The 26,085-nt window shown below is 43.0% G+C and overlaps 1 protein-coding gene across 1 annotated transcript in view; it reads left to right on the top strand.

Moving 5' to 3' along the window:
* Window positions 1-26,085, top strand: part of LOC115124769 (annexin A6-like) — a 36,699-nt gene that overhangs the window by 9,358 nt on the left and 1,256 nt on the right. The window contains 19 exon segments of the mRNA XM_065019972.1: window positions 922-1,002; window positions 1,257-1,289; window positions 1,292-1,311; window positions 1,455-1,548; window positions 1,905-2,000; window positions 2,191-2,249; window positions 10,663-10,785; window positions 12,285-12,343; window positions 14,317-14,395; window positions 15,734-15,815; window positions 15,976-16,070; window positions 16,287-16,400; window positions 17,569-17,659; window positions 20,454-20,533; window positions 20,666-20,719; window positions 20,802-20,895; window positions 22,163-22,258; window positions 22,621-22,679; window positions 24,159-24,281. Coding sequence (XP_064876044.1) covers window positions 922-1,002; window positions 1,257-1,289; window positions 1,292-1,311; window positions 1,455-1,548; window positions 1,905-2,000; window positions 2,191-2,249; window positions 10,663-10,785; window positions 12,285-12,343; window positions 14,317-14,395; window positions 15,734-15,815; window positions 15,976-16,070; window positions 16,287-16,400; window positions 17,569-17,659; window positions 20,454-20,533; window positions 20,666-20,719; window positions 20,802-20,895; window positions 22,163-22,258; window positions 22,621-22,679; window positions 24,159-24,281 — 1,532 coding nt within the window.

Raw genomic sequence — 26,085 nt, 5'->3', positions numbered from 1 at the left:
ATCATTCTCTCTACTGTTATTCTTTCACATTTAAAATAAAGTGGTGATCATAAATGACCTAAAACAGGAATTTTTACTAGGATTAAATGTCAGGAATTGTGACAAACTGAGTTTAAATGTATTTGGCTAAAGTGTATAAACTACCGACTTCAACTGCATTTCCTTCATCTCGTTAGAAGCTGAATGTCCATCAAACAATCGATCTTGATCTTGAGCATGAACATGATCATAATGAGAGCAAAAGTCACTCATTATGACATACAGTATGACATATAATAATAATAATAATAATACATATTTTATAAGATTTCCATTACAGTCTCAGAGTGCTTTAAACAAGAACAACAAAAAGACATGCAATTTTGAAAAACCCAAACAAATAGTCAATGGCCGATCATGGCAGGCAAGGTAGTTCATTAATGGCTTCCGGCACCAGGAGGAAGGCTAGAGTAGAGGCAGTTCAGAGATGAAACAGAGGGGGGGAGCAACATCCAGGGGGTGTCAGACTGGTCCAGAGCTGTCCATCAGGGCACCCTGGCCCAGAGCTCTCCAGTAGTAGTCTCTGAAGTCAAGTTCCCATGGGTAGAAGTTTACCACACCGATGTGTAGCACCCACCTGGGTGAAGACACGACAGACTTGAAAGCACCAGAAAAGCCCACTGTACATCAGTCCAGAATTGTCTACCTTGAAGCTAACCACTGAAGAAAACTGCTCAAAAGTTCAGCATCTTGTAGTGTGAAGTTTGTCATTTCCACTTGAATTCACATTTCCTGTTGCTTCCGATTATTTTCCTGCTGTGAGAAACTGGTCAAATTAAGATGAGACATCTGTACAGCTACTGTATGACATATAACAAACACAGCATATTCCAGTGTAGTCCTGGTTGTATTATTAACTGCCTGTGTTGTTACTGTCTTCAGCTTATGGCTCAGACATCGAGGAGGATGTTACAGGAGACACCTCAGGGCACTTTAAGAAGATGCTGGTTGTTTTACTCCAGGTTAGTTAATGCTATGCCAGTAGCCATAGTGGATCTAATATGATTTTATTATTTGAAAGGCTGTCAATAGCTTGTTTTTCTAGGTTGACTTTTTCGTTTTTGTATGTTGATATAGCCAATCTGTTAACTAACTTGTTGTTGTCTTAACAAAGCATTTGTGTAGCTGTTTACTCAAACATGTGTGTGTGTCTGTGTGTGTGTGTGTGTGTGTGTGTGTGTGTGTGTGTGTGTGTGTGTGTGTGTGTGTGTTTCCAGGAACCAGAGATGAACCAGGAGTAGTGCATGCAGACCAGTGGAGGAGGATGCTCAGGTGAGTGTTTGAAGCAGTAGTACAGAACACGTTCACCGCAATACAAACCCACCAACTGTTTCTTCCCTTTCCCTTCCTAACCTGATCAACTTCTTTCTACCTGTCTGTAACTATCCCTTTTCAACACTTTTCAACGCTTTCAGGCGCTGTTTGCAGCCGGGGAGGAGCAGTGGGGCACAGAGGAGTCCATTTTCATTATGTTGCTGGGAAACCGCAGTGTCAACCACCTCCAGATGGGTGAGTATAACACTGAGGCTGAGCGCGACAACAGTATCATAACCTCAGCCCCTGACCAGAACACTGGTTACATCCCAAATGGCACCCTACTCCCTACATAGTGCTCTATCTATAACCCATAGATGTTAAAAGTAGTGCACTATGTAACGAATAGGGTTCCATTTGGAACGCATCCATTATGACGTCAGTGTGACATCTACTAGTGTGAATCGGTCATTTCTTGTCACACCCACAACACACAGGGATCCTGGTTGTATCAGGCTGCTGAGTTATGTGTCTGTGGTCTGGTCTCAGTAGTTCACTGACTAGGATACCATGCCAGGGAATGACTCCGTTCTCTTGTCTTCTTCCTGCAGTGTTTGATAAGTACCAGGAGATAGCAGAGAAGCCCATAGAGGACAGTATCAAGAGTGAGCTGTCTGGGGACTTTGAGAGACTCATGTTGGCTGTCGGTACGCGTTGGACTCTTTCTGATAACACACATGACGTTCCTTCCGCCTGGTTAAAAAATCAGACTGAACACCGTTGAGTTCACTCACCGTCGTTCAGTGGGGTTTAATCAGGCTAAAAGATCATACCTAGTCAAGTCACCCATGAACTCTTATTTCAACATGTCTGTCCTGTGCGTCTTGTCTCCTACAGTTCAGTGCATCAGGAGTGTACCTATGTACTTCGCCAAGCGCCTCTACAAGTCTATGAAGGTGAACCTCAACGGTTTATTCTTCTCTCAGGCTCAGCTGCACTCATACCAACCTCAATCATACTAACCTCAGTCATACCAAAATACCAACCTCAGTCATACTAACCTCAGTCATACTAACCTCAGTCATACCAACCTCAGTCATACCAACCTCAGTCATACCAACCTCAGTCATACCAACCTCAGTCATACTAACCTCAGTCATACTAACCTCAGTCATACCAACCTCAGTCATACTAACCTCAGTCATACTAACCTCAGTCATACCAACCTCAGTCATACCAACCCATCAAAAGTCAGATCATACCAACCTCAGTCATACTAGAACTCATACCAACCTCAGTCATACCAACCTCAGTCATACTAACCTCAGTCATGACCAACCTCAGTCTCAGTCACATATAACCTCAGTCATACCAACCTCACTCATACCAACCTCAGTCATACCAATCATACCAACCTCATACAGTCTCACAACCTGACCAACCTCAGTCATACCAACCTCAGTCAATCAACTCATCACCAACCTCAGTCAGTCATACCAACCTCACTCATACCAACCTCAGTCAAATAGTCAATACCAACCTCAGTCAACCTGACCAACCAGTCATACTAACCTCAGTCATACTAACCTCAGTCATACCAACCTCAGTCATACTAACCTCAGTCATACCAACCTCAGTCATACTAACCTCAGTCATACCAACCTCAGTCATTACCACCTCCTCAGTCATACCAACCCAGTCATACCAACCTCACTCATACCAACCTGTACCAACCTCACTCATACCAACCTCAACCTCATACCAACCTCAGTCTGACCAACCTCACTCATACCAACCTCAACCTCTCATACCAACCTCTGACCAACCTCAGTCATACCAACCTCAGTCATACTAACCTCAGTCTACCAACCTCAGTCATACCAACCTCAGTCATACCAACCTCAGTCAACCTCAGTCATACCAACCTCACTCATGACCAACCTCAGTCATACCAACCTCAGTCATACCAACCTCAGTCACCAACCTCCAGTCATACCAACCTCAGTCATACCAACCCACCAAAAAGTCATACTAACCACTGACCACCTCAGTCATACCAACCTCAGTCACCAACCTCAGTCATACAAACTTGACCAACCTCAGTCATACCAACCTCAGTCAAGACCAACCCAACAACCTCAGTCATACCAACCTCACTCATACCAACCTCAGTCATACTCACCATTCACTCATACCAACCTCAGTCCAGTCATACCCAACCTCAGTCATACCAACCTCACTCTGACCAACCTCATGACCACCTCACTCTGACCAACCTCAGTCATACTAACCTCAGTCATACTAACCTCAGTCATACCAACCTCAGTCATACCAACTCATACCAACCTCAGTCATACCAACCTCACTCCTCATACCAACCTCAGTCATACCAACCTGGTCTGACCAACCTCAGTCATACCAACCTCACTCTGACCAACCTCAGTCATACTAACCTCAGTCATCAGTCATACCAACCTCAGTCATACCAACCTCAGTCATACCAACCTCAGTCATACCAACCTCATTACCAACCTCAGTCATACTAACCTCAGTCATACTAACCTCAGTCATACCAACCTCAGTCATACCAACCTCAGTCATACCAACCTCAGTCATACCAACCTCAGTCACTAAGAAGTCATACCAACCTTGTTTTACCAACCAGTCAGTCATACCAATCAACCTCAGTCATACCAACCTCAGTCACTCATGACCAACCTCAGTACCATACCACCTCAGTCATACTAACCTCAGTCTCAACTCTGACCAACCTCATCATACCAACCTCAGTGATACCAACCTCACTCTGACCAACCTCAGTCATACCAACCTCAGTCATACCAACCAGCCTCAGTCATACCAACCTCACTCATACCAACCTCAGTCATAACAACCTCAACCTCAGTGACCAACCTCAGTCATACTAACCTCAGTCATACCAACCTCAGTTCATACTAACCTCAGTCATACCAACCTCAGTCATACCAACCTTGTCATGTGTCATACTCAGTCATACCAACCATACCAACCTCAGTCATACCAACCTCAGTCTACTGTGTGTAACCTCAGTCTGACCAACCTCAGTCTACCAACCTCAGTCATACCAACCTCAGTCATACTAGTCATACCAACCTCAGTCATACCAACCTCAGTCATACCAACCTCAGTCTGACCAACCTCAGTCATACCAACCTCACTCTGACCAACCTCAGTCATACCAACCTCAGTCATACCAACCTCAGTCATACCAACCTCAGTCCTAACCTCAGTCATACCAACCTCAACCTCAGTCATACTAACCTCAGTCATACCAACCTCTACCAACCTCAGTCATACCAACCTCAGTCATACCAACCTCACTCATACCAACCCAACATACCAACCTCAGTCATACCAACCTCAGTACCAACCTCACTCATACCAACCTCAGTCATACCAACCTCACTCATACCAACCTCACTCTGACCAACCTCAGTCATACCAACCTCAGTCATACTAACCTCAGTCATACCAACCTCAGTCACTAACCTCTAACCTCAGTCATACCAACCTCAGTCATACTACCAACCAGTCACCAACCTTTGACCAACCTCAGTCATACCAACCCTCAGTCATACCAACCTCAGTCATACCACCTCACCTCAGTCAGTACCAACCTCAGTCATACCAACCTCATTAGTCATACCAACCTCAGTCATACCAACCTCAGTCATCAACCTCAGTCAACCAACCTCAACCTCAGTCATACCAACCTCAGTCATACCAACCTCAGTCATATCAATAACCTCAGTCATACCAACCTCCATACCAACCTCAGTCATACCAACCTCAGTCACCTCACTGACCAACCTCAGTCATACCAACCTCAGTCATACCAACCTCATAGATACCAACCTCAGTCATACCAACCTCAGTCATGGTCTACCAACCTCAGTCATACCAACCTCACTCTGACCAACCTCAGTCATACTAACCTCAGTCATGACCTCAGTCAACCAACCTCAGTCATACCAACCTCAGTCATACCAACCTCAGTCATACCAACCTCATACCAACCTCAGTCATACCAACCTCATACCAACCTCATACTAACCTCAGTCATACCAACCTCACTCTACCAACCTCAGTCATACCAACCAACCTCAGTCACTGACCAACCTCAGTCATACCAACCTCAGTCATACTAACCTCACTCATACCAACCTCAGTGCTACCAACCTCAGTCATACCAACCTCACTCATGACCAACCTCAGTCATACCAACCTCAGTCATACCAACCTCAGTCTACCAACCTCATGTCATACCAACCTCAGTCATACCAACCTCAACCCTCAGTCATACCAACCTCACTCTGACCAACCTCAGTCATACTAACCTCAGTCATGACCACCTCACCTCAGTCATACCAACCTCTCTGACCAACCTCAGTCATACTAACCTCACTCAGACCAACCTCAGTCATACTAACCTCAGTCATACCAACCTCATCAATCACCAACCTCAGTCATACCAACCTCAGTCATACCAACCTGACCAGTACCAACCTCAGTTGACCAACCTCAGTCATACCAACCTTCAACCTCAGTCATGTCCTGACCAACAGTCTCACCTCACTCTGACCAACCTCAGTCATACCAACCTGACCAACCTCAGTCATACCAACCTCAGTCATACCAACCTCAGTCATACTAACCTCAGTCATACCAACCTCAGTCATACCAACCTCTCAGTCATACCAACCTCAGTCATACCAACCTCAGTCATACTAACCTCACTCATACCAACCTCAGTCATACAGTTCACTCACCGTCGTTCAGTCCAACCTCACTCCTGACCAACCTCAGTCATACTTGTCTCCTGACCAACCTCAGTCAGTCATCATACCAACCTCAGTCATACCAACCTCAGTCATACCAACCTCAGTCATACCAACCTCAACCTCATTCTCTGACCAACCTCAGTCATACTAACCTCAGTCATACCAACCTCAGTCATACCAACCTCAGTCATACCAACCTCACCTCAGTCATACCAACCTCAGTCATCACCAACCTCACTCACCAACCTCAGTCAACCTCACTCATACCAACCTCAGTCATACCAACCTCAGTCATACCAACCTCAGTCATACTAACCTCAGTCATATCAACCTCAGTCATACCAACCTCAGTCATACCAACCTCAGTCATACCAACCTCAGTCATACTAACCTCCTCACCAACCTCAGTCATACCAACCTCAACCTCAGTCATACCACCTCACCAACCAACCTCAGTCATACCAACCTCAGACCAATCTCATACCAACCTCACTCTGACCAACCTCAGTCATACCAACCTCAGTCATACCAACCTCAACCTCAGTCTACCAACCTCACTCTGACCAACCTCAGTCATACTAACCTCACTCTACCAACCTCAGTCATACCAACCTCAGTCATACCAACCTCAGTCATACTAACCTCAGTCATACAACCTCAGTCATACCAACCTCAGTCCTACCAACCTCAGTCATACCAACCTCAGTCATACCAACCTCAGTCATACCAACCTCAGTCATACCAACCTCAGTCATACCAACCTCAGTCATACCAACCTCCTCAACCTCAGTCATACCAACCTCAGTCATACCAACCTCAGTCACAACCAACCAACCTCAGTCATACCAACCTCAGTCATACCAACCTCAGTCCTAACCTCACTCATACCAACCTCAGTCATACCAACCTCAGTCATACCAACCTCAGTCATACCAACCTCAGTCATACCAACCTCAGTCATACCAACCTCAGTCATACCAACCTCAGTCATACCAACCTCAGTCATACCAACATACCAACCTCAGTCATACCAACCTCAGTCATACTAACCTCAGTCTCACCTCTGACCAACCTCAGTCATACCTCAGTCCAACCTCACTCATACCAACCTCCTCAACCTCACTCCAACCAACCTCAGTCATACCAACCTCAGTCATACCAACCTCACCTCAGTCATACTAACCTCAGTCATACCAACCTCAGTCATACCAACCTCAGTCATACCAACCTCAGTCATACCAACCTCACCTCATACCAACCTCAGTCATACCAACCTCAGTCATACCAACCTCAGTCATACCAACCTCAGTCATACCAACCTCAGTCATACCTCAGTCAACCTCAGTCATGACCAACCTCAGTCATACCAACCTCAGTCACCAACCTCAGTCATACCAACCTCAGTCATACCAACCTCACTCATACCAACCTCAGTCATACCAACCTCAGTCATACCAACCTCACTCATACCAACCACTCTGACCACCTCAGTCATACCAACCTCACTCTGACCAACCTCAGTCATACAACCTCACTCATGACCAACCTCAGTCATACCAACCTCAGTCATACCAACCTCAACCTCACTCATACCAACCTCAGTCATACCAACCTCAGTCATACCAACCTCACTCATACCAACCTCAGTCATACCAACCTCAGTCATACTAACCTCAGTCATACCAACCTCAACCTCATACCAACCTCAGTCATACCAACCTCAGTCATACCAACCTCAGTCATACCAACCTCAGTCATACCAACCTCAGTCATACCAACCTCACTCTGACCAACCTCAGTCTGACCAACCTCACTCTGACCAACCTCAGTCATACCAACCTCAGTCATACCAACCTCAGTCATACCAACCTCAGTCATACAGTCATACCAACCTCAGTCATACCAACCTCAGTCATACCAACCTCAGTCATACTAACCTCAGTCATACCAACCTCAGTCATACCAACCTCAGTCATACCAACCTGACCAACCTCAGTCATACCAACCTCAGTCATACCAACCTCAGTCATACCAACCTCAGTCATACCAACCATACCAACCTCAGTCATACCAACCTCAGTCATACCAACCTCAGTCATACCAACCTCAGTCATACCAACCTCAGTCATACCAACCTCAGTCATACCAACCCTCATACTCTGACCAACCTCAGTCATACCAACCTCAGTCATACTAACCTCAGTCATACCAACCTCAGTCATACCAACCTCAGTCATACCAACCTCAGTCATACCAACCTCAGTCATACCAACCTCAGTCATACCAACCTCAGTCATACCAACCTCTCATACCAACCTCAGTCATACCAAACCTCAGTCATACCAACCTCAGTCATACCAACCTCAGTCATACCAACCTCAGTCATACCAACCTCAGTCATACAACCTCACTCATACCAACCTCAGTCATACCAACCAACCTCACTCATACCAACCTCAGTCACCAACCTCAGTCATACCAACCTCACTCATGACCAACCTCAGTCATACCAACCCAACCTCAGTCATACCAACCTCAGTCATACCAACCTCAGTCATACTAACCTCACTCTACCAACCTCAGTCATACCAACCTCAGTCATACCAACCTCAGTCATACCAACCTCAGTCATACCAACCTCAGTCATAACACTCCTGACCCTCACTCTGACCAACCTCAGTCATACCAACCTCAGTCATACCAACCTCACCTCATACCAACCTCAGTCATACCAACCTCAGTCATACCCTCAGTCATACCAACCAACCTCAGTCATACCAACCACTCATACCAACTCAGTCATACCAACCTCACCTCACTGACCAACCTCAGTCATACTAACCTCATACCAACCTCAGTCATACTAACCTCAGTCATACCAACCTCAGTCATACCAACCTCAGTCATACCAACCTCAGTCATACCAACCTCAGTCATACCAACCAACAACCTCAGTCATACCAACCTCACTCTACCAACCTCAGTCTACCACCTCACTCATGACCAACCAACAGTCATACCTCACTCATGACCAACCTCAGTCATACCAACTCATACCCTCAGTCATACCAACCTCAGTCATACTAACCACCTCTCATACCAACCTCCAATACTAACAGTCATGACCAACCTCAGTCATACTAACCTCACTCTCTCAGTCATACTAACCTCACTCATATCACCTCAGTCTCACTCATACCAACCTCAGTCCTCAGTCATACCAACCTAACACCTCACTCATACCAACCTCAGTCATAACAACCTCACTCATGCCAACCTCAGTCATACCAACCTCACTCATACCAACCTCAGTCATACCAACCTCTGACCAACCTCAGTCTGACCAACCTCAGTCATACTAACCTCAGTCATACTAACCTCACTCATATCAACCTCAGTGATACCAACCTCACTCATACCAACCTCAGTCATAACTGACCAACCTCACTCTGACCAACCTCAGTCATACTAACCTCAGTCATACCAACTAACCTCACCTCATACCAACCTCAGTCATACCAACCTCAGTCATACCAACCTACCACTACCAACCTCAGTCATATAACCTCACTCATACCAACCTCACTCTACCAATCTCACTCTGACCAACCTCACAACCTCACCTGACCACCTCAGTCCTAACCTCAGTCATACAACCTCAGTCATACCAACCTCAGTCATACCAACCTCAGTCATACCAACCTCAGTCATACCAACCTCTGACCAACCTCAGTCATACTAACCTCACTCTGACCAACCTCAGTCTACCAACCTCAGTCATACCAACCTCAGTCATACCAACCTCAGTCACCTACTAACCTCAACCTCAGTCATACTAACCTCAGTCTCAGTCATACCAACCTCAGTCATACCCCACTCATACCAACCTCAGTCATCTCAGTCATACCAACCTCATACCAACCTCATACCAACCTCAGTGACCAACCTCAGTCATACCAACCTCAGTCATACCAACCTCAGTCATACCAACCTCAGTCATACCAACTCAGTCAACCTCAGTCATACTAACCTCAGTCATACCAACCTCAGTCTAACCTCAGTCATACCAACCTCAGTCATACCAACCTCACTCATGACCAACCTCAGTCATACCAACCTCAGTCATACCAACCTCAGTCATACTAACCTCAGTCATACCAACCTCAGTCACTCTGACCAACCTCAATACCAACCTCAGTCTACTAAGTCATACCAACCTCAGTCATACCAACCTCAGTCATCAATACTGACCAACCTCAGTCATACCAACCTCTGACCAACCTCTCAGTCATACCAACCTCAGTCATACTCAAACCTCACTCTGACCAACCTCATACCAACCTCAGTCATACCAACCTCAGTCATACCAACCTCAGTCATACTAACCTCAGTCATACCAACCTCAGTCATACCAACCTCAGTCTGACCAACATTCCCTCTCTCTCTGTCTGTCTCTATTTCTCTCTATTTCTTTCTTTATCTCTCACCTCCCTCTCTCTCTCCCCCCTCAATCTCTCCTCTCTCTCTCTCTCTCTCTCTCTCTCTCCAGGGTCTTGGTACGCAAGACAACACTCTGATCAGGATCATGATCTGTCGTTCTGAGATTGACATGCTGGATATTCGGGAGTGCTTCCGTATGTGCTATGAGAAGTCCCTGTACAACATGATCAAGGTGATACAACTTAACTTATCTTAAACCCATAGATGCTTTCATCCTATAGATGTTACAATGCCTCTTCTTTGAAGTTATGTCTTAGTTCTTAGTTACCTTGTCTAGTGACTGAAGTAAGAGTGACTTTATGACTCTATACTTACTGTCTACCTCCCTGTCTATATAACTAGCTATCTGTCTATCTAACTAGCTATCTATCTGTCTATCTAACTAGCTATCTATCTGTCTATCTAACTAGCTATATGTCTATCTAACTAGCTATCTGTCTGTCTAACTAGCTATCTGTCTGTCTAACTAGCTATCTGTCTGTCTATCTAACTAGCTATCTGTCTACCTCCCTGTCTATATAACTAGCTATCTGTCTATCTAACTAGCTATCTATCTGTCTATCTAACTAGCTATCTATCTGTCTATCTAACTAGCTATATGTCTATCTAACTAGCTATCTGTCTATCTAACTAGCTATCTGTCTATCTGTCTATCTGTCTATCTAACTAACTATCTGTCTATCTGTATATCTCCCTGTCTATCTAACTAGCTATCTGTCTATCTGTCTATATAACTGGCTATCTGTCTATCTGTCTATCTAACTATCTGTCTATCTGTCTATATAACTAGCTATCTGTCTATCTGTCTATCTGTCTATCTAACTAACTATCTGTCTATCTGTATATCTCCCTGTCTATCTAACTAGCTATCTGTCTATCTGTCTATATAACTAGCTATCTGTCTATCTAACTATCTGTCTATCTGTCTATATAACTAGCTATCTGTCTATCTGTCTATCTCTGTCTATCTGTCTATCTGTATATCTCCCTGTCTATCTAACTAACTATCTGTCTATCTGTCTATCTGTATATCTCCCTGTCTATCTAACTACCTATCTGTCTATCTGTCTATCTGTCTATCTGTCTATCTGTATATCTCCCTGTCTATCTGTCTATCTTTCTATCTGTCTATCTGTCTATCTGTATATCTCCCTGTCTATCTAACTAGCTATCTGTATATCTCCCTGTCTATCTAACTAGCTATCTGTCTATCTGTATATCTCCCTGTCTATCTAACTAACTATCTGTCTATCTGTATATCTCCCTGTCTATCTGTCTATCTGTCTATCTGTATATCTCCCTGTCTATTTAACTAACTATCTGTCTATCTGTATATCTCCCTGTCTATCTAACTAACTATCTGTCTATCTGTATATCTCCCTGTCTATCTGTCTATCTGTCTATCTGTATATCTCCCTGTCTATTTAACTAGCTATCTGTCTATCTGTATATCTCCCTGTCTATTTAACTAGCTATCTGTCTATCTGTATATCTCCCTGTCTATATAACTAACTATATGTCTATCTGTATATCTCCCTGTCTATCTAACTAGCTATCTGTCTATCTGTATGTTTCCTTGTCTGTCTAAGTAGCTTTCTGTTTATCCATACATATCTCTGTATATCTTTTAACATGGTATCTTAATATTCTGTCTGGTCTTCTACCCAACAGGAAGACACATCAGGAGATTACAAGAGGACTCTGCTCGCCCTGTGTGGAGGAGATGATGAGTAAGTTAGTTATTGCTGATTGATAGAGCTCATCATTACTGTGTTTTGCAGTAGTTCATGTACACCACTTGGGGGCGACATTGCACCACCTCAATTTATTCACAGTTGGCAGATTTAATCATGCCTTTTCTGGGGAAACATTAAGCCAAGGAGCTGAAACCCAATGCTTCCCTGAAAAGTGAGAGAATTTAGAATTAAATGTTGTCATAGTTCAGGAATGAGTCAGAGGAGAAATGCTGTTAATATATAACTCTCAAAGGGCAAGCCTGAAGAGTGCATGTCACTCAATGTCATGCCAACATCATGTACAAACAATCAAGAGTACAAACAGATCTGCGACCAGGCTAGTGTAGGCTAGGGCTACAGCTGGGTCGTTCCAACAATTCAAATTTGACTTGGTTAAACGTGACGAGATTTCACATATTTATTTTACATTCTTTCCTAAAGAGCATTCGTACAACTAAATAAAAAAAACATGTTTTCCCATCTCAAGAGGTAAAAATAAATAAATGACTATTAAAGTGCCAAATATAGTAGCAGGGCTGACTGTAACATAGCTGACCGTAACAGATGATGATTTCATCAGCCGTAAATTCCCTTGTGTCAAAATGCTGAATTTGTTACTCTAGCAAGCCTTTATTCATATAAAAAAATGGATTTATTCAATTCTCCATGTGGTCTATATTAAAGGGCACTTCATTTAATATAGCAGGCTTTTAAAAATGCAATGGTGCACAATTTCTACCTAAAATATCAAAGAGGATCAAACGGCTGTAATTTGATGGAATGACGACTTGAATGACGACCTGGCTACTTTAGTGAACTATTATTAGTAGAGTAAACAAAGGAAAGGAACATGATGTCATGTTGAATGTGTCAGATCTCAGAATAGCATATTTTATCTAGGAAATTACCCCAGTGGGTTTTCTTTAGATATGTTGGGGAGTCAGGGATAGCTCTGGTTTTGTTGTTGGGAGGGGTTCGGGCTGTGGCAGTCATGAAATTTCGGCAGCCGGGGTTTGTCAAGCAAATAACTGTCGGTCTCAAGGTAATTGACCTGTAAATTAACATAAACACATTTAGCATCTCCTGGCTTCCACACATGGCCTACAAGCCACTGATGTAGACATTTGAAACATCTACATTTTAAAAAGTTTAATATATCCATGTAATATAACCTATACCATCACAATAAATCCATTATTTATTTTAGACCGGTCAAAAGAAACATGATGTGAAGAAAATGTAGTCTATTTCAGAAGAACAGAATAGCGTCGTCTGAGTTGTCCTTATGTTAGGTCCTGATCTGGCTATGCCCAATGGCTGTGGGCTACACTAGTTCATTCAGCAGACACGATTTGCTTACAATTCCCTGGCATTTTTTTATATTATTTAATAGTATGAAGAATACAATATTATATTAGGAAAGTTGAGAAATAAATATAGCAGGCCTAGCCTATAGAAAGCTGATGTGATCCTCCTCATTTTAATAGAGGCCATCACTCTGTTTTCTCACACAATTGCAGAGCCTATAGAAATGTTGCACAACATGAGCTCATGGGATCTTATGAAGTGTTTCATTAGATTTTCGCTACATTTGCATTGATGTCAAAGTGATTAGAGGGACAATAGAGGGCTGAGTACCAGGCAGTTAGCAAGTTTGGTAGCCTACTTATGACCATCAGCAGCATCAGAGCTTGGAGAAACCTAATTATGGTCACGTGGAATTTGACTGCCTTCATGACTCGGTAATACGGTCACCGCAACAGCCCTAGTCAGGGTTAGCTCTGTGGTTTTGTTGTTGGTGGTGTTATGTTGACTCATGGTTAGATTCAATTAGATACATTGTATTATTATAGTGTCTTTTATCTTCAGGATGCCCAGCCCAGATGGGCTTATAAACCGCTGTCTGTTTTTGTGATTCACTGTGTTCTATACTCCTTGACTCATTGGTATGTAATTGATCATTGCAGCCTAGCAGGAGAGTTCTTCCCAGAGGCTGCTCAGCTAGCCTACAAGATGTGGGAAACAAGTGCCACGACCAAAGTTCAGGTTCGGCCCTCTGCCCTCAGCCGTCTACTCACACATCCCAAATGGCACCCTATTCAATCAATCTGTTCTAAATGGCCCTATGTAGTGCACTAATTGGGCTCTGATCAAAACTAGTGCACTTTATATGGTTCCATTTGGGACGCATATTCTTCGCTCATTTTGGCCCTCGAAAACAGCACACGACATTTCAGAGTTGCTTATAGTATAGATTGCATGTTTGTTCTGGCTCTGGCATGCATCTCATTACCTTTACAAGGATCTCTTCCCTTGTTGTGGCCCCTCAACCCGCGGTGATAACTCTACCGTCTCTTCCCTTGTTGTGGCCCCTCAACCTGCGGTGATAACTCTACCATCTCTTCCCTTGTTGTGGCCCCTCAACCCGCGGTGATAACTCTACCATCTCTTCCCTTGCTGTGGCCCCTCAACCCGCGGTGATAACTCTACCGTCTCTTCCCTTGCTGTGGCCCCTCAACCCGCGGTGATAACTCTACCGTCTCTTCCCTTGCTGTGGCCTCTCAACCCGCGGTGATAACTCTACCGTCTCTTCCCTTGCTGTGGCCCCTCAACCCGCGGTGATAACTCTACCGTCTCTTCCCTTGCTGTGGCCCCTCAACCCGCGGTGATAACTCTACCGTCTCTTCCCTTGCTGTGGCCCCTCGACCCCCCTCCTCACAACATTTCACTAATTACACTGTTGAAATACAGACAGTTCCTGTTACAATGATCCTGCAGACATGGACATCCAGACACATACACACACACATACACACACACATACATACACACAAACATACACACATACACACACACACACACACATACACAGACACACACACACACATACACACACACACACACACATACACATACTTTGATTCAGTTGTTTTCCAGGCCTCTCTCCCTCCAGGACTTCTGATCATAAACTAAACAATAGTGATAGAAGATTCATTGATATTTGGTTTCCGTGACAACACTGAGTCTAAGATTGTTCCTGAACTGCACATCTGTGCATGTTTGCTGCTCTGACCCTTAGACAGATGGACAGGACAGGACAGACTTCAGTCTGTCTGTCTCGCTGTGTGTCTCGCTGTGTGTCTCGCTGTGTGTGTCTGTGCATGTTTGCTGCTCTGACCCTTTGAAGTCTGTCCTGTCTGTCTGTCTGTCTGTCTGTCTGTCTGTCTGTCTGTCTGTCTGTCTGTCTGTCTGTCTGTCTGTCTGTCTGTCTGTCTGTCTGTCTGTCTGTCTGTCTGTCTGTCTCGCTGTCTGTCTCGCTGTGTGTGTCTGTGTGTGTACTATATCTGATTTGACCCTTGCCCCCTCTCATCCTCTCTTCTTCAGCTCAGACCAACCATCCGTCCTGCCAGTGATTTCGACCCGGCTGATGATGCTCAGAACCTGAGGAAAGCCATGAAAGGCTTTGGTACATTGCCTCCCATGGAAAACACATCACCTTCACTCTAACCGTGTTAATGACGTTGTTGTAACTGGTTCATACATCATATGATATTGTATTAAACATATTGTGTGGAAGTGTTTGATAAAACAGGTATTTGTAACCATTGTTTCTGCCATGTCTTCAGGCACAGATGAAGACGTCATCATTAACATTGTGGCTAACAGAAGCAACGAGCAGAGACAGGAGATCAGACAGGCCTTTAAGTCCATCCTCGGCAGGGTAACACAGACACCCCCAACACTCACATGGTAGCGCTTTACATTGTACTGTGAAACCCACCACATCCATAACTCAATCTGTGTGCTAGAATGTCATTCCAGCGAGTGGGCGATGCACAGCGGCCATTTTGTGCCTGCAGTTTCACACATGGGCCACAGATGTACACAGGATAAGATGGTCATCTGTTCTGTGTGTTAACTACGACCTCTCCTACAGGACCTGATGAAGGATCTGAAGTCTGAGCTCTCTAAGAACCTGGAGAGGCTGATTATCGGCCTGATGCTGACGCCCGCTGAGTTTGATGCCAAGATGATGAGGAAAGCGATGGAGGTAGGAGGAGATGGTGGTCAGTGTATATAATATATAGAAATGTATAGAGACACTGAATGTTTGTGGGGATGGTGGATCTCTCTGTGTGATACATATCTAGTAGACAAGTCTTAGTATGAGATAACATCTTCTGTTCTGTGTGATACAGATTTAGTATGTTCCACAGACAAGGGACAGCCTACAGGTTCTTTCTCCAGTGGGTGGTTTGATGTTTGAGACCGATATGACAAACTATGAATACATTTTAAAAAGTGCCTTTTGACAAGAATGGCACAGAGGAGAGGAGAGGAGAGGAGAGGAGAGGAGAGGAGAGGAGAGGAGAGGAGAGGAGAGGAGAGGAGAGACATAAAATGTCTTTATTATTTTGGAACTTCTGTGAGTGTAATGTTTACTGTTCATTTGTATTGTTTATTTAACTTTAGTTTATTATCTACTCCACTAACTTTGGCAATGTTTACATATGTTTCCCATGCCAATAAAGTAGAGAGACACAGAGAGAGAGACACAGAGAGAGAGACACAGAGAGAGAGACACAGAGAAAGAGACACAGAGAGAGAGACACAGAGAGAGAGAGAGAGACACAGAGAGAGAGACACAGAGAGAGAGACACAGAGAGAGAGACACAGAGAGAGAGACACAGAGACACAGACACAGAGAGAGACACAGAGAGAGAGACACACAGAGAGAGACACACAGAGAGAGAGACACAGAGAGAGAGACACAGAGAGAGAGACACAGAGAGAGACACTGAGAGAGACACAGAGAGAGACACAGAGAGAGAGACAGAGAGAGAGACAGAGAGAGAGACAGAGAGAGAGACAGAGACACAGACAGACAGACAGACAGACAGACAGACAGACAGACAGACAGACAGACAGACAGACAGACAGACAGACAGACAGACAGACAGACAGACAGACAGACAGACAGACAGACAGACAGACAGACAGACAGACAGACAGACAGAGAAATTCCCATTATTGAGTCAGACTGGCAGACACAGTGTTGACCAAGGTAGGGGTTTCCATGGTGACTAAATCCAAAGATTCTAAAATGTAAATCCCAGCATTTAGAATACATGCAGTGTTTGGTTGCTCAAACAAACCAGAATGACAACATCTCATTCCTATTCCCGGGAGTCACACTAATTATTTCCATATTTTGCCAGGGGGCGGGGACAGACGAACATGCTCTGATTGAGATCCTGGTAACCAGGAGCAACGGGGAGATCCATGCCATGAACGCTGCCTACCGGGCTGGTGAGGCCTATAGCGTACTCCATCATCATAATAATAATTATTCCCCTCTAGTCTCTGTTTTAAGCTGTGGTTGTTGCCACACAGGCCATCACTGTTAAATAGTCACCACTAGCCAGCCTCAGACAAGTGCACACCATCCTATATAACTACTGTCTATACACACCATCCTATATAACTACTGTCTATACACACCATCCTATATAACTACTGTCTATACTGTCTATATACACCATCCTATATAACTAATGTCTATACACACCATCCTATATAACTACTGTCTATACTGTCTATACACACCATCCTATATAACTACTGTCTATACTGTCTATATACACCATCCTATATAACTACTGTCTATACACACCATCCTATATAACTACTGTCTATACTGTCTATACACACCATCCTATATAACTACTGTCTATACTGTCTATACACACCATCCTATATAACTACTGTCTATACACACCATCCTATATAACTACTGTCTATACTGTCTATACACACCATCCTATATAACTACTGTCTATACACACCATCCTATATAACTACTGTCTATAATGTCTATATACACACCATCCTATATAACTACTGTCTATACACACCATCCTATATAACTACTGTCTATACACACCATCCTATATAACTACTGTCTATACACACCATCCTATATAACTACTGTCTACACACACCATCCTATATAACTACTGTCTATACACACCATCCTATATAACTACTGTCTATACACACCATCCTATATAACTACTGTCTATACTGTCTATATACACCATCCTATATAACTACTGTCTATACTGTCTATATACACACCATCCTATATAACTACTGTCTATACACACCATCCTATATAACTACTGTCTAGACACACCATCCTATATAACTTCTGTCTATACACACCATCCTATATAACTTCTGTCTATACACCCCATCCTATATAACTACTGTCTATACACACCATCCTATATAACTACTGTCTATACACACCATCCTATATAACTACTGTCTATACTGTCTATACACACCATCCTATATAACTACTGTCTATACTGTCTATACACACCATCCTATATAACTACTGTCTATACTGTCTATACACACCATCCTATATAACTACTGTCTATATACACCATCCTATATAACTACTGTCTATACACACCATCCTATATAACTACTGTCTATACACACCATCCTATATAACTACTGTCTATACTGTCTATACACACCATCCTATATAACTACTGTCTATACACACCATCCTATATAACTACTGTCTATACTGTCTATATACACCATCCTATATAACTACTGTTTATACACACCATCCTATATAACTACTGTCTATATACACCATCCTATATAACTACTGTCTATACACACCATCCTATATAACTACTGTCTATACACACCATCTTATATAACTACTGTCTATACTGTCTATATACACAGCATCCTATATAACTACTGTCTAGCATTAGATATTACTGTACTGATGGAGCTAGAAACACAAGCATTACATATTACTGTACTGTTGGAGCTAGAAACACAAGCATTACATATTACTGTACTGTTGGAGCTAGAAACACAAGCATTTTGCTGTACTGTTGGAGCTAGAAACACAAGCATTTTGCTGTACTGTTGGAGCTAGAAACACAAGCATTAGATATTACTGTACTGTTGGAGCTAGAAACACAAGCATTACATATTACTGCACTGTTGGAGCTAGAAACACAAGCATTTTGCTGTACTGATGGAGCTAGAAACACAAGCATTAGATATTACTGTACTGTTGGAGCTAGAAACACAAGCATTACATATTACTGTACTGTTGGAGCTAGAAACACAAGCATTACATATTACTGTACTGTTGGAGCTAGAAACACAAGCATTAGATATTACTGTACTGTTGGAGCTAGAAACACAAGCATTACATATTACTGTACTGTTGGAGCTAGAAACACAAGCATTACATATTACTGTACTGTTGGAGCTAGAAACACAAGCATTACATATTACTGTACTGTTGGAGCTAGAAACACAAGCATTTTGCTGTACTGATGGAGCTAGAAACACAAGCATTTTGCTGTACTGATGGAGCTAGAAACACAAGCATTAGGTATTACTGTACTGTTGGAGCTAGAAGCACAAGCATTAGGTATTACTGTACTGATGGAGCTAGAAACACAAGCATTAGGTATTACTGTACTGATGGAGCTAGAAACACAATCATTAGATATTACTGTACTGATGGAGCTAGAAACACAAGCATTAGGTATTACTGTACTGATGGAGCTAGAAACACAAGCATTTTTGCTGTACTGTTGGAGCTAGAAACACAAGCATTTTGCTGTACTGTTGGAGCTAGAAACAGAAGCATTTTGCTGTACTGTTGGAGCTAGAAACACAAGCATTTTGCTGTACTGATGGAGCTAGAAACACAAGCATTTTGCTGTACTGATGGAGCTAGAAACACAAGCATTTTGCTGTACTGTTGGAGCTAGAAACACAAGCATTTTGCTGTACTGATGGAGCTAGAAACACAAGCATTTTGCTGTACCTGCAACAACATCTATAAAATATGTGTACGCATCAAATACAATTGTTATTTTATTTGTTCTTTCAACTGTGGTACCTATTGTTGCCTTTAGGGGGAGCCAGTTGTTCTGGTAGCTGTTACTAAACCATAACACACTGAAGCACTAGTCTTTACTGTAGCTATAAACACCTATGATGCATGAATAATAGCCTTGTATTAACCTGGGTCTGATATGTCTTGCAGGCTATAAGAAGAGCATGGAGGAAGCTATCCAGTCAGACACCTCAGGGCGCTTCAGTCAGATCCTCACGTCGCTGGTGCAGGTAACGTTTATTCCCTCGTACTGTACATCTACAAAACAAAGGGACATAATATGGGCCGTCCGTATAATTCTATATGATTGAGTGAAGTCTATTCTACATAACAATACCCATCGTGCTCTTCCTCCCCCCCAGGGGGCGAGAGAGCAGGGTCCAGCCGACTGTGACAGAGCATTGGTGGACGCCCAGGTGAGTACATCATGCAACATGACTCTCGCTAGTTAGATTTTCAACGGGATTTATTATGGAATAGTGTTGATGCTCTTTTCAGGAACTGGCCGATGCCTGTAACGAAGACTCTGACGACATGGAGATTAAGTTCATGAGTATCCTCTGTACCAGGAGCTTCCCACATCTCAGGAGAGGTACCAGAGAAACACTGTTTAATCACTACTGACCACATCTCAGGAGAGGTACCAGAGAAACACTGTTTAACCACTACTGACCACATCTCAGGAGAGGTACCAGAGAAACACTGTTTAATCACTACTGACCACATCTCAGGAGAGGTACCAGAGAAACACTATTTAATCACTACTGACCACATCTCAGGAGAGGTACCAGAGAAACACTGTTTAATCACTACTGACCACATCTCAGGAGAGGTACCAGAGAAACACTATTTAGAAACACTGTTTAATCACTACTGACCACATCTCAGGAGAGGTACCAGAGAAACACTATTTAATCACTACTGACCACATCTCAGGAGAGGTACCAGAGAAACACTGTTTAATCACTACTGACCACATCTCAGAGAGGTACCAGAGAAACACTGTTTAACCACTACTGACCACATCTCAGAGAGGTACCAGAGAAACACTATTTAATCACTACTGACCACATCTCAGGAGAGGTACCAGAGAAACACTGTTTAACCACTACTGACCACATCTCAGAGAGGTACCAGAGAAACACTGTTTAATCACTACTGACCACATCTCAGGAGAGGTACCAGAGAAACACTGTTTAACCACTACTGACCACATCTCAGAGAGGTACCAGAGAAACACTGTTTAATCACTACTGACCACATCTCAGGAGAGGTACCAGAGAAACACTGTTTAATCACTACTGACCACATCTCAGGAGAGGTACCAGAGAAACACTGTTTAACCACTACTGACCACATCTCAGAGAGGTACCAGAGAAACACTGTTTAATCACTACTGACCACATCTCAGAGAGGTACCAGAGAAACACTGTTTAATCACTACTGACCACATCTCAGAGAGGTACCAGAGAAACACTGTTTAACCACTACTGACCACATCTCAGAGAGGTACCAGAGAAACACTGTTTAATCACTACTGACCACATTAAGGTACCAGAGAAACACTATTTAATCACTACTGACCACATCTCAGAGAGGTACCAGAGAAACACTGTTTAATCACTACTGACCACATCTCAGGAGAGGTACCAGAGAAACACTGTTTAATCACTACTGACCACATCTCAGAGAGGTACCAGTGAAACACTGTTTAATCACTACTGACCACATCTCAGAGAGGCACCAGAGAAACACTGTGTTAGCACTAATTCGGTATTAGATAGACATATTATTGGATATATAAGCCTCGATATCTGGCTTTTATGATTGACGATTGACATGTCATTTCTGTTTCTCAGTGTTCCAAGAGTTTGTTCGATGCAGCAATAAGGACATTGAACAGATCATCAAGAAGGAGATGTCTGGAGACGTAAAACAGGCCATGTATGGCCTAGGTAAGGATTGTTCTGCATGGACTGCTTACTGACCTATTTAGGCCCTTGACTCCAGAGTGGAGTATAGGTCATTGGGGCGGCAGGGTACCCTAGTGGTTAGAGTGTTGGACTAGTAACCGGAAGGTTGCTGGTTCAAATCCCCGAGCTGACAAGTTACAAATCTGTCGTTCTGCCCCTGAACAGGCAGTTAACCCACTGTTCCTAGGCCGTCATTGTAAATAAGAATTTGTTCTTAACTGACTTGCCTAGTTAAATAAAGGTAAAATAAAAAATTTGAGGCTGTTGACAAATGACATCTTACAGGTTTGGCTATTGTAATATATATATTTTTTGACCTATCATATCTCTCTTTCTCTCTGCAGTTCGGAGTGTAAAGAACCAGTCTAATTACTTTGCTGAGCGCCTGTACAAAGCCATGAAGGTAGGTCTATTTTGTCTTCTTTTACAAAATGGCTCCCTTTGCAGTCCAGCTATATTTTACTGGCCTGTGGATAGCTAGCTAAATGCAGTTTTTACTAGGCTAGATGTTAGTACTAGCAGGGTATTGTATTGTGTTTTGTTATTGTGTTTGTTATTGTGTTTGTTATTGTGGTTTGTATTGTGTTTTGTGTTGTGGTGGGTTTTGTTTTGTGTTTTGTGTTGTGATTGTTTTGTGTTGTGTTTGTGTTTTGTGTTATTTTGTGTTCTGTTTTGGTTGTGTTTGTTTTGTGTTTTGTATTGTGTTTTGTATCGTGTTTGTTATTGTGGTTTGTATTGTGTTTTGTGTTGTGGTGGGTTTTGTATTGTGTTGTGTTTTTTGTGTTTTGTGTTGTGTTTGTTTTGTATTGTGTTTTGTATTGTGTGTTGTGTTTTGTGTTGTGTTTTGTATTGTGTTTGTTTTGTATTATGTTTTGTGTTTGTACTGTGTTTTGTATTGTGTTTTGTATTGTGTTTTGTGTTGTGGGTTTTGTTTTGTGTTGTGTGTTTGTTTTGTGTTTTGTATTGTGATTGTTTTGTGTTTGTATTGTGTTTGTATTGTGTTGTGTGTTTTGTATTGTGTTTTGTATTGTGTTTGTTTTGTATTATGTTTTGTGTGTGTTGTGGTTTGTATTGTGTTTTGTGTTGTGTTTTGTATTGTGTTTGTTTTGTATTGTGTTTTGTATTATGTTTTGTGTTTGTACAGTGTTTTGTTGTGTTGTGTTTTGTGTTGTGTTTGTATTGTGGTTTGTATTGTGTTTGTATTGTGTTTGAATAGTGTTTGTTGTGGTTTGTATTGTGTGGTGTTTTGTGTTGTGTTTTTTATTGTGTTTGTTTTGTATTATGTTTTGTGTTTGTACTGTGTGTTGTGTTGTGTTGTGTTTGTATTGTGTGTTGTGTTGTGTTTTTTATCGTGTGTTGTGTTTGTATTGTGTTTGTATTATGTTTGTTATAGTGTGTTTAGTATTGTGTTTTTTATTGTGGTGTGTATTGTGTTTTGTATTGTGTTTGTACTGTGTGTTGTGTTGTATTGTGTTTTTTATTGTGGTGTGTATTGTGTTTTGTGTTGTGGTGGGTTTTGTATTGTGTTTTGTGTTTTCGTTTTGTGTTGTGTTTTGTGTTTGTTTTGTGTTTTGTATTGTGATTGTTTTGTGTTTGTATTGTGTTGTGTGTTGTGTTTTGTATTGTGTTGTGTGTTGTGTTTTGTATTGTGTTGTGTGTTTTGTATTGTGTTGTGTGTTGTGTTTTGTATTGTGTTGTGTGTTTTGTATTGTGTTTTTTTTGTGTTGTGTTTGTTTTGTATTATGTTTTGTTTCTGTATTGTGTGTTGTGTTTTGTATTGTGTTTGTGTGGACCCCAGAAAGAGTATAGATGTTGATACATCAAAAGTGAATACCAGGGATCCAGCTATATGGATAACCATGTGGCTCTTTCCTCTCTGCAGGGTATGGGCACAGACGACAGGGCTCTCATCCGCATCATGGTCTCACGCAGCGAAGTCGACCTTTTCAACATTCGCAAAGAGTTCAAGGAGACTCACGACTGTTCTCTCCATGAATTCATCCAGGTAGAAACCATGGTTGCAAGTTTTTATATTTTACATGGCGATTAACACACTGCTGTCTACTGTCTGCTGTCTACTGTCTGCTGTCTACTGTCTGCTGTGCTTTACATATCCCTTTACATGTCCCTGTACCCTCGCACTGTCTGCTGTCTCTGTCTGTCTGTCTGTCTGTCTGTCTGTCTGTCTGTCTGTCTGTCTGTCTGTCTGTCTGTCTGTCTGTCTGTCTGTCTGCGGTGTCTGTCTGTCTGTCTGTCTGTCTGTCTGCTGTGTCTGTCTGTCTGTCTGTCTGTCTGTCTGTCTGTCTGTCTGTCTGTCTGTCTGTCTGTCTGTCTGCTGTGTCTGTCTGTCTGTCTGTCTGCGGTGTCTGTCTGTCTGTCTGCTGTGTCTGTCTGTCTGTCTGTCTGTCTGCGGTGTCTGTCTGTCTGTCTGTCTGTCTGCGGTGTCTGTCTGTCTGTCTGTCTGTCTGTCTGTCTGCTGTGTCTGTCTGTCTGTCTGTCTGTCTGTCTGTCTGTCTGTCTGTCTGTCTGTCTGTCTGTCTGTCTGTCTGTCTGTCTGTCTGTCTGTCTGCGGTGTCTGTCTGTCTGTCTACTCTGCTGCACATACTCTTTTGATCGAGACGGGTGGAACGGGGAAATGTTCTCTATAGCTTCCTGTGTTGGGTGGGGCTTTTGGCGCTGCGGCTGCCAAAATACAGCTGTTTAGGAATTTCCCCTGCATGCTCAACTTCCTCTATGTAAGCCGCCGAGCGTGATTGGCTAGGAGATGCCGAGGCAGGAAGTGCCTCAATAACAGATCTATACTGGCTCTCACATGTAAAAAAAAAACACCAAAAAAACACACACAAAAAACAGGGTTTACTAAATGTCACCCTATACCCTATGTAGTGCACAACCCTATTGGTCCTGGTTGAAAGTAGTGCACTTTCGAGAGAATAGAGTTCCATTTGGGTCACTCTCCCCAGTCATAACTTCTGCAGGTTAGGGTGGCCCTTAAATAATGTCTATGATATTAGCTCCTAACCAACTGTGCTATTTTTTATTTATTTTTTATTTGCATTGTTTTTAACTTATTTTTGTACATAATGTTGCTGCTACCGTCTCTTATGACCCGAAAAGAGCTTCTGGACATCCGATGTGAACAAGACCTTTAAACAGGTCAACATTCACAAAGCCGCTGGGCCAGATGGATTACCAGGACGCGTACTCAAAGCATGCACGGACCAACTGGCAAAGTGTCTTCACTGACATTTTCAACCTCTCCCTGACCCAGTCTGTAATAACTATATGTTTCAAGAAGACCACCATAGTCCCTGTGCCCAAGAAGAACGCAAATGTAATCTGCATAAATGATTAACGCTCCGTAGCACTCACGTCAGTAGCCATGAAATGCTTTGAAAGGCTGGTCATGGCTCCCATCTACACCATTATCCCAGAAACTCCACACTGCCCTCGCACTCCACACTGCCCTTTCCCACCTGGACAAAAGGAACACCTATGTGAGAATGCTGTTCATTGACTACAGCTCAGCGTTCAACACCATAGTGCCCACAAAACTCATCACTAAGCTAAGGACTCTGAGACGAAACACCTCCCTCAGCAACTGGATCCTGAACTTCCTGACGGGCCGCCCCCAGGTGGTGAGGGTAGGCAACAACACATCTGCCACGCTGGTCCTCAACACTGGGGCCCCTCAGGGGTGTGTACTTAGTCCCCTCCTGTACTCCCAGTTCACCCACGACTGTGTTGCCCCGCACGACTCCAACACCATCTTTAAAAATATATATTTTTTTTTTTTGCATTTTCCAATT

This window comes from Oncorhynchus nerka, linkage group LG6 (genome assembly GCF_034236695.1).
Source record: "Oncorhynchus nerka isolate Pitt River linkage group LG6, Oner_Uvic_2.0, whole genome shotgun sequence".
NCBI lineage: Eukaryota > Metazoa > Chordata > Actinopteri > Salmoniformes > Salmonidae > Oncorhynchus > Oncorhynchus nerka.
Note: the sequence above shows the minus strand (reverse complement) of the source record. Positions and strands in the feature narration are given on the sequence as shown.